The sequence below is a fragment of the Cryptomeria japonica genome, chromosome 10 (assembly GCF_030272615.1).
Source record: "Cryptomeria japonica chromosome 10, Sugi_1.0, whole genome shotgun sequence".
NCBI lineage: Eukaryota > Viridiplantae > Streptophyta > Pinopsida > Cupressales > Cupressaceae > Cryptomeria > Cryptomeria japonica.
Window position 1 is genome coordinate 43,199,725 of NC_081414.1, and position 10,701 is coordinate 43,210,425.

At 35.7% G+C, this 10,701-nt stretch overlaps 1 protein-coding gene across 2 annotated transcripts in view; it reads right to left on the reverse strand.

Annotated features, from left to right (window-relative positions):
• LOC131048818 (UPF0235 protein At5g63440) overlaps positions 1–10,497 on the reverse strand; it is a 48,570-nt gene extending 38,073 nt beyond the window's left edge. The window contains exons 1-3 of one of the 2 annotated variants that reach the window (XM_057982891.2): positions 10,248–10,497; positions 7,917–8,031; positions 3,106–3,259 (exon numbers count right to left, since the gene is read on the reverse strand). In XM_057982891.2, the coding sequence (XP_057838874.1) occupies positions 3,106–3,259; positions 7,917–8,031; positions 10,248–10,362 (384 nt within the window). In that variant the 5' untranslated portion in view covers positions 10,363–10,497. The remainder of the gene's footprint in view (positions 1–3,105; positions 3,260–7,916; positions 8,032–10,247) is intronic. The other variant, XM_057982890.2, reaches the window with a different exon arrangement.
• Between the last annotated feature and the right edge of the window lie 204 nt (positions 10,498–10,701).

The window sequence follows — 10,701 nt, forward strand, 5'->3', positions numbered from 1 at the left end:
CAGTGGTCTTCCTGGCTCAACTTCATCCTGGTTTTGGCAATAATCAGTATGGGAGTCATAAGTGATATAATTAAATATTATTTCCTTATCCTAAGGTTTAATATTTAATTAATTTGATTTACTGATTAATGACTATGGAAATTGCGCATAATTATCTCCTAAGTGCTAGGCGAATTTTATGTCTAGAAAGGGACGCCAATTTGATGTGGGAGATATTATTTTATTCACCACAAATGTTTGCTAAGTCAAAATCGTGGTATTATGCTTCTTGGCGTGATTCCTTGACTTTGGGTTGGGCGCCATCCTTGGGTCTGGGCGGTAAAGTAAATGCAAATGAAGAAGTTGAATTTGGGCGAATTTGTCAGCATTTGCATTTGGTTTGGGGGAGTTAGAAGTTATAAATAAGAGCCTTGGGCTCCCATTTTGGTCATCATGTGAATTTGCATCGTTATGTTGCTGAATTGGCGATTGAAAATCTGAGCTTCGAAGTGTGGCTTCCTAGCTAAGTCTCAGTTTCGTACTTGCAAGATAGTACCTAGCTATGTCCATGTAATTCCAGTGTTGTTGGTGAGTAAGTTGCAGATTATGGAGTGTTTTGTGTGAGATTGGAGTGTTTTCTGGTTGCTGGTCGCGGAACTGCTGAAAGTGTTTTTTGCTCATACCTCTTGGCCAGGCGATTCCATCATTCTGGGTACCGGCTCATCCTTCCTTCCTACCACTGGCAATGCATCTTGTAAGTTTTTAGCATCTTATTTTGAGTGTGGAATTTTATATTGAAAATTGAACTTCCCAGGTTAGGCGATTGGGTTTAGTGAGTGCATTGGGAAGCGTGCAAAATAAATATGGATGTTTTGATAGCTTTCTTTGGGTTTGTTTTCATTGTGGCTGGTGTAGCATTAGTTTAGAACTGATTTTGGGTGAACTGGGTGAGTAATGAGAGAGTTATGAGCGTTTTAGTGAATCCATAGGCTACTGGTTTTGCATTTCCAGCCTACAGATTTTGATGTTAGCAGAAATTTCATGCTTATTATTTGGATGTTCAACATTACTCTTCTTCTCTCACTATCTTGATTATTGTAAGGTTAAGTAGTAGTACTACTAACCAATTATGGCATGTAACTCTCATCCCGCTGAAAAGTGGAAGAGGTTGGCTTGCCGCCTATTTCAATTGAATTGTAATTCAATCCTCCCGCTGCATAAGCGGTCGAGTGATGATTGATTGTAATGGTCCTCCTGCTGTATAAGCTGTTGAGTTGAGCTTGTTTGTAATTCCAGTCCTCCCGCTGAAATATCGCGGTCGAGTGATTTGTGCCTTTGTGTGTTTCTCTTGGCTGGTTCACCGCCAAGTTTCTTGCATTCCCGCTGGATAAGCGGAAGGGGCTGGCTTGCCACCCAGTATTGTATTCCACTTCATCTTTCAACAGATTTGAGATCTAACGATCCCCTATTCACCGTATGCTCTCAACTTCCCACATTGGGCACTTGGTGATCAGAAAGTGGAAGGGTTGCATTTTTCAGCAAGTTTTCAGTTTATGCTTTCTAACCTTAAGGGGTTATTTGTTTGTGGATGATTATTATTGACCTAAAAACAAAAAAAAAATAACTGGGATATTACAGAGAATAACAAAAACCAACAGCAAAATCTGAAGATGAAACCCCACCACCGGAAAAAGCTCGAAAACAACTTTTCAACAATATCTCGTTTTTCGTATGCAAAAGTTATGGCCAAAAAAAAAGACCTTTTAGGCATGATAAAGGGGTCAAGAGGCCAAATTAGAAGATGGCACTATTGACATCACGCTAACTAGAAGCAATATGCTAATAGCTAACTGGAATATTCTCTTTAACCACTACAATATTCTCATGAGCAACAAAATATTCTCTAGAGGAGATGGAGACGGGATATGCTTGAGGAAATCGGAATATGAGAGGGATGTTTATGATGCACATTACAGAGCCTCTAATTCCCTAAAAGGGATAGATAGGCAGATCCATTTGAAATGAACCCCCCATGGAAAAGGTTTCGATCTAGGAATATGACCTAAAATAGAGAGCTTACCCTATTTAATGTAAAAGTTTCTAGCATAGACTTGTTGCCACTGTTATGGTTTGGTAAAGTTAAGAAGCTCACATTTCTAAATTGTTAAGTAATATAAACACATAAAGTGAACAATACATTAATGGGAAAGTTGAAAACTAGAACATAATAATTAGTCTGATCATTCATTTCACATTCTAAGAAGTAAGCAATTAACCAAGTTATGTGAGGTTTTATGTTTAATAATCAAACAATAATTTGTAGAAAAAAAAGGTAGCAACCAAGAGTGATTATTACATATTTTCAATGAAAAGCCACTTATCTTCACCATAACTAATCCTAATGGAGCTTCATTTCAAATTCAGAACCTTCCACCCTTCTTGGCTTGGCCAACATTGTAACTGGCATTGCTAAAATGGCATCAAGCCTTCAGAGATTGTAAAGCATGATGAAGTTAAACACTCTAACAGTTTAAGGTCTAATTAGTACTAGAAAGAATAAATCAAGAAACAGAACCTTGCTTCTAAATTGAAAGTTTATCATCAAAATATTCGGCCATAGTATTGCTAAGATTAAAAGATTAATTAGCATTGTCAGATGGTGAAGAGCCAATTATACTGAAAGACAAATTGAATAATGTTATGTTTGAACATAGCCTACATGTATTTAACACAGCATATATGCTGTTGGCTAACAAGGGGATGCACCCTAGAGACAAAGAAAAAAAGAAATTACAATAATGTCCACAAGAGACAAATGTAGGTCAACTGGACTCAGCAAGTGTCACTTGGCATTGACCCAGAAACTACATTTATAACAGCATGGGGAAGCCCAAACGTTAAAAATATACAATACTGAGATAGAAATCCCAGTTATGAAACTGCACTTCCAATTGCATTATCAAGCAAAGATCGGAGAGAAAATTTAATGTTTTGTTGTCATACTTGTCAACAATGTTTGCAGAGACCTCAGAATTTTCAAGCAAAAAAAATTAACAAAAAGTTTCAAATAGAAGTAGCCATGATTGCATGTGTTAATCCATAAGAAAAGTTATCACACATATGAACCTGAGGATTTGTTTCTGCTGCAACTGAGCTAAGAGCGCCATCTGTAACATAGATGTAAGGAGCAGCTTCCAAATCCTCCTCAGAACGATAGCAAACGAATAGTCCACAACCAACACAAGTCATACGAAATTGCTTTTCCACCTTTCCTTCACCCCTGCATGAGATAGATTAACAATTACAATCTCAAACAAGTCTTATATATTATACAATTATATTTAAAAAGTTCAAGAACTTCAAAAAATACTAAATAAGAAAGACAAAACTAAAAAAAGGCCATCCACATACACAAATTCCTACCAGATCCTCTTTCAGCTCACTGGCATTGTTCTTAATAGTTCATGCCACTCAAATGCAAAATCAAACTAGATAAGATTACAATCACGATACCTGCCCTCTCAACCCTCTCCAGAGGCACAGATTTTAAAAAATAAATTGAATCACAATACAAGCCTATAGAAACTCTTACATGTAAAAGCCACCTACTTTTGAATATCCAAAATTATCAGGTCTTGTTTCTTGATTTCTTAGTCAGAAAAATAAAAAATGGTACAATAAAATACCTTACTAGATTCCAAAATGGGAACCAGCAATGGCATTTTTTAAATTTTAGGAAACAAAATAATCAAAAACATGAAATCTTATCTGGTGAAAGCTCAGGAAAAGAAAGCTACATTCATGCAGACCACATTTAAAATGGAGAATAAGATGTCTCTAAACTTGTAATAAACCACCATGAAAAAGAGTAAAATGAGTTCCCACAAAATGTGCTGAGTGTCGTGTCAGCTGATTACATTAAGTTTAAATAACAAAGCTTCAAATATCTGATAGTGATGGACTGATGCCATATCAATCATGCACAAGCACATAATAAAAGAAAGCTTGCTTGAGGATAACATCAAGGCATTTGAGGCTGGGTATGTGATTGGATCTTGCTACGTAATCCAAGGAATTTATCTATAACTGGCCCTTACAATGATACCTCCCCAACAATTCAAGGATCTAGAGCAGCCAAGCAGATAGTAAATTATACACTAAACCAGTCAAGTCTCCAGGCTATGCATCTCACGACAATGACAGTTTCAACTAAAAACTCAGGTGACGCACAACTTATATGCAATAAAGCATAAGATGCCAACATTTATACAAATTCCTTATATCAATTTCTAAAAATTATAAAAATCATCATTACCAAAACATAATTTGTTTTTCCCACCAACCAAGGACACCTCGAACGTCAATTGCAAAATGAGTGCCTCTAGTTGAGTCCACTTTCAATATTCCCTAGACAAGAAGAGCTACCTCTCATTCCCATTGAAATGTAGCACATACTGCCACAAGCACTAACATGTCCTGCTTCCAATTAAGGATCCTTTTCTTGGAATAATATAAAATAAATGGTAAACGTTGTCTTATAGGCCACAGCCAAGCTAGACTCCGATTTGATGTACGAGACCTCCTTTGTGGAGACCCACCAGGGAAAACATTTGCATTAACCTTATATTTTGTTCAAATTGTATTCCTAGCATTTGAACCCCTGACTAGGCACAAAAGTATCCAAACCTTGCCAATAAGTGAATAAGTAGTATCCGATGACATTTAGAGCTTATGTAGTCATGGACGGAAGATCAAATGAAGGATTATCCAACCATGCCACCAAATGAACAAACACACAATGGAACCCAATGAAATAGAAAGAACAACAATACAATATTTTATCGATTCACAATTTTCCCTAATCAAATATTTCTTCAACGATTCTTGCACTTGCCAATTTTAGTTCTTTATTTTCTGCCAATGTAATTCTATACATTGTTTTGTTTGGAAAACTTGCTCTTGAAACTACTGAAAGAAAAGGTGTCAAAACAAATGATCCTCAATGACGATTAGTGGTCTGCTATGAGGTAAGAGAATTCTGATTTTTTAGTAAATTATTAAATTATTTCTTAATTAATGTCTGTAATTTGATAATCTTATCGCATTTTTACTAGCATTCGCTCTTTCATTTGAGTCTCAGTCTTGTTTGAAATTTTTGTTTGGAAATATGTTTACTACTCCATCTCACCTGTTGCAGATGTCATTAGATATGTTGATATGAGACATTTGACAACATGCTTGATCGAATGAAGCAAGCAATTGTGATAGGGATCCTAATTTGGGATTATATAAGCAGCATATCAAGCCCATTATGATGCAGGAATGAAACATTATGAACAACCTACTTCATACGGCAGCCTTCACTCTAAATCTCAAATGATATGCACCAGAGGATGAGAGGCTGCCTCCTTATGATGATGACGAGGTGAAAAAATGGTTAATGAAAACCCCTTTGAAAGATGTATTAAACTGTTTACTTCACACTCAGTGGATTGCCTATACTAATTTTCATGGTCCAACATTTAGCAAAGCAAACACAAAGATAAAGCTACGTTAGCTTTAGCCAACCCTACTGGATGGTGGATATGGTATGGCAAGGATACACCAAACTTGAGGATGCCTTGTCATTTGCCTCTTTCCACAATTGTCAATTCCTCTATTGCAACGAGGAAATGATCCGCATACAACTTCATCCACTCTATCAAGAAGAACAGGCTTACCTTTAGTCAAATTGAGAAGTTAGTGGTTAGCGTTGTGTGAATTCAAGATCGTCAAACTCCAAAGTTTTGATACACTCCAGCTTTACAATGCATGTTGATCCTAAGAGTGCCACCAAGAGTGATGAAAAGGCATGAGAGGGATTGTTTGGAATTCGACTGGATGAAATGATCCCTCATAAAAGCAGTGACTCAAACTCAAACTTTGATTTTGATGTGCTGCTAGCAAATGCCAATTAGAGGCAACAATATATTTTCTCTGTTTCAATTTTTGTCACTTGTAGTTGAAACTTGCAGCCTTTGGGCATTTTGTTGTATTTTTTTAATTTTATATAATATAGATGCATGTTGTTCATCAACTCTCATGTGAACTCTTAATTCAACCCTAATACTAATGATGTATTTGATTAATGCCTTATAAATGTTATCATATGAATATTTGAAATTTCCCTCTTTTTTTTGTAGGTATCCCCTAAACTGGCCTCCAAAAGAATTAACAAAATTGAGAACACAGCTGATAACTGATAATCCAAAGTCAATTGTCAAACTCAAAACATAGATGTTGAAATAATAAATCAAAGATGGTTTACACCATAGTAGCATTACTCATAAACAAACCAGAGTATAATAATAACTAAGGATTTAACCAAGAAAAAATGTTGGTTTCCATTCAATGCAGCAGCATAAAACAAACTTTACTTTTTGCTATTAGCCTTTTCAGAACCAAAGCAAAGGTTTGGGAGGAACAGCCTCCTATGTGGTTGAGAAGCAGCACCTCGCACAGTGTCTGGGGGCAATGCCCGAACACAGATTAAGGCCTTCGAGACCACAAGAACCTTCATTGCACATTCCATTTGCCTGCTTGCAAAAGTAATTTGCAACCATGCAAATGGAAAATGACAAAAACATAAAAATTGATAGGGTTTTGGCTATGAAATAATAGCTTTCAATGTCCCTAAAGGATTAGATTTTTAAAATTTAACTGTTTTTCTTAGTTTGAAAAACGTGGTATCAGGCCATCCCCCAATAATCTTGCAAAGGGGGAACAGGAGAGATCCCCCACTTTTGAGGAAACATTCTTCACCTTCAGTAGACATCCTTAGGACATTCGCCAAAAAAAAAAAATCGGGGATGGGAAGAGAATATTCCATACCCATACCCCATCCCTCAAATGTCCCCGAATGGAGGAATGTGAGCAAATTCAACTTCCTTAGTATACATTGATATAGCATAATTATTAACAATAGTCATCTAGATTATAGCCACTACAAAGGCCTTCAAATTCCGATAGCGAGACTGAGAAGAATTATGGCTGTCTTCCATTTTTTTAATTCTGAAACTGTTATAAACAAAATCATTTAGATTTTCACTGAATAAATTATAAACCTTTCAAATGTACTCCCCAAAAAACCATCTCTCTAGAAATATTACAAACAATGTTTTCAGATTGAAGGTAATCCATCACCTCCTGAAGCGTTTATTGTCATCCAAGAAATATGATTTTGTCTTTTTTTTTTAAGTTTTTTAATTAGATTCAATATCTTCTTAAGAAAATTACTTAATATTTTATAAATGGACCAACAATCAACACATATAAATAAAACTGGCAAACATATCTCTTATACATCTAGCTAAAAAACGCCTCGAGTTTTGTTTGTTTTTTTGTTTTTTTTCATTGAACATACTTCAGAGTTATATTATTTTAATTTAGAGCTATTTTATTCACTACATAAATATATGAACGCACAATTTTTTTATTTTATTTAAGAATTATTTTTTTTAATATATAGAGTTTAATTTTTTGGTAATACACTTGCATATAACTTTTAATTTTACTTTTGGAAATGTTACCATTGATTATTTCAGTAAAATTCCTTCGTTTTCTTTTTCACTTTGAAAAGTGCAGTAAATATTATATACTTATCTATATTTTGATAGTTTCAGTTGTAGGCATTTAATATATATTTTAAAATATAAGTGTCGACTCAAAATAGTTTTTCTTTCGCAATCACATCATCAGATGCTGCTCCCCCTGCTGCCACTGTAGGTAACGTCTCTTGCCATACTTAGCTTCAACAGAGAGAAATAAGAAACAAAACATGCCATCACATAAGCTCAAACAAGCTACCCTACTTGATTCAACTTCTTGGATATGATTAGAACTTGGAGGAAGTGTTTCCAATTCAGTATTCTAAAGGAGAAGATAGAGAAACTGCATACCGTTTCAAAAGAAATTTGCCTGATTCGGCAATATTAAGTCTTGCCAGATGTTGCTTTTTGTCCAGTACATATGCTTTATCTGTCTTTCTTTTTGGCATTTTCTGTAGTTGAGTGTCTGAAAATATGAAAAACAAATGCCCACCTCCATAAGAAGATGAGAAATATTTCACGTAATATTATAGAATCATCAAATGTAAAGAAGTTTCAAATCTTCAAATATATAGAAATGAAATACCCATTACAACCCAAGCTAGAATACTAAGCCTATAATTCACATGAATCAAAAAAGAGGGTAAAAAATTAAGAAACCAAAGATTTGCTTAAATGCGTAAGCATCAAATTTGCTACGTTATAGATACTTATCTCTTTTGCAACTGCAAAATAGATATCTTAATAGACCTTTGGAACTAGTCTGGCTCTCACAATAGCATTGGATCATTTTAAAACTAGCACTAAATACATGCACTAGAAAGTAGCATTTTCCACTTGGATCATTAAGCTGACCATTCTAAAGAAAAGCTAAACCATTTTACTTCTCAATCTTCTAGCAGAAATTACTTCATAATTGACATAACAAATGCAGAGAAGTGTTCACAGCATATGTTGAAAATCTGTTTCAGCTTTAGTAGTGAAAGTAAACCTGCTGACTTTATCATCCCAATTTGCATATTTGGATAAGGGAATTCAGTTTATCTAATTAGATCTGGAACATTTGCACTTCCAACGATAGCTTGATTTTGTCCCTCATTCTCCCATACTCACTGTTAATGAAGAATCATCCTTAGCAACTACCAATACATTCATTCAACTGCATTTATGTTGATCCCACGTGCATTACTTCTCTTCAAAAAATTATGACACTTTCCTACTTTTATACAAGATGAATTCATTTCTTCTTCTGCTTGAGGAGCTGCCCTTCCCTTTTTGAGTCCTCCTGTTGCCTATAAATCCTAGATAAATACATCTGATAATCTGACACAGTTTAATCAATTGTCATCACTAGTGATAATTCAATTTCAACTTGTAAACTCCAGTTTCAGAACTGCATTGGCATTTCCATGCAGCGTTGGCTTACAACTTGTGGAACTCCATTTAAATGTCAACGTCAAACTCCAAGCTGATCTTAAGAACAACAGCAATTAAAGTAAAGCTAATACTCTTATTCTTTGGTATTTTGATTGAAAGAAGGATAGAATCTGTTCACCGAGCTATCCCACCAGAGATGAGTTTCTTCGCTGGTCTCAATTTTCCATTCACTAGTTCGTCTTCCTTCCTTTCAGATGGGGCCAGAATTACTTTCAAACATCTCCGTGATGGTACTCCCCCTGGAAATTTAATAATGAACGAGGCCATGGGCATCTGTGCTTTAGGGTGTCTGATTAGTGCCCATATGAGCATGTTAGTCTAGTAATGAATCAGAATGTATGGACCTTCATGCATTGTGGTAGATCTGAGAATTGTTCATGTGAGCATGCCAGTTCACTTATGAAAAGGGGGATATAGGTTTCCATACACTGGGATGGATCCACGGATTGCCCACGTGGGAATGCTAGTTTAGTTATGAAGAAAGTAGTATAGGCGTTCGCAGTCTGAGGTGTGTCAATATCAGCAACCCAATTTCCTTATCAATTAGAGAACGATTGGGTCTTCAAGCATTGTGGCAAGTCTGAGGAATGTCCACGTTCGAAGTTATGCAAACACATTGTTTCTACTTTGTCGAATGATATTTCCAATTCCGTAATATGTCGAAGGTTAGTTCCAATTATGGATGCTTCGCTGGCTGGAGACCCTGAAAGACTCTCTCATTCACTTCCATTGTCCCTATTGCTTCGGCATCCCATGAGTGGTAGGCGAATGTGGATATCTTGATTTCTAACAAAATTAAATTTGAATACATCTCCTCAATCAATCAACACCTTCAAAACCTATGTTCGACATCTTTCTCCGCAAATAACCATCAAACATATTCTTTCACTACAACTAAAACCTGGACTAAAATCCACATTACAACCCCAGGAAAATATTCGAGTCGGTCCATAACAAATTTACTTACTAAATTCAAATACCAAATTACATAACCCAGGCAAGTGTGAATAGCCAAGGGAATCCACTAATACTATTTGGTTGGAAAAGACTCCAAAATCTCAAAAAGACGATTCCCAAACGTCTAAGACTTTTAACAAAATTTTGCAACTGGGGTTTCACATCCATTAAACATGAGCGCAAATACTGGTTTAGAAGATGAGTTGATACCCACAACTTCAAAACTGCTGTGGTATAAAATACTGATTATGTGTAGTTAGTAGAACAAAATTTTATACAGAAAAAGACCTGTAATGAGTACATGAGAACCGCAGTGCTTGCAGTAATAGACATAGAGATCCGAGTCGGGGCCATCTGGAGCAGCATCCTCGCTGGAATAAGTGTGTGTTGTTCTCTTGGGCATTTTTACGCTTTGCTTTCTTTCTTTTCTGGACAGGAAATCGAGGGCAATTAACAGAAGCAATCTGTTTTGTTTTCACAACAGAGCTAAGAGGACTCGATATCCAAGCCTTACTGTATTGAAGTATATACATTTGTGTATAAACAAATACTTACCCATTAATTCGTCTTCAAGGGGAACTTTTACACGGGCACTTTTTTTATAACATTTCACGACCACTGAAAATTTTACTTATGGGTTGTTTTAGTCACATTGTACATACGTAGACTCGTCATTAAAATCCATGTTATTTTTTTTAATTTTATAAGATAGTGGCACTTGCATTTCAATGAGGTGCAATGG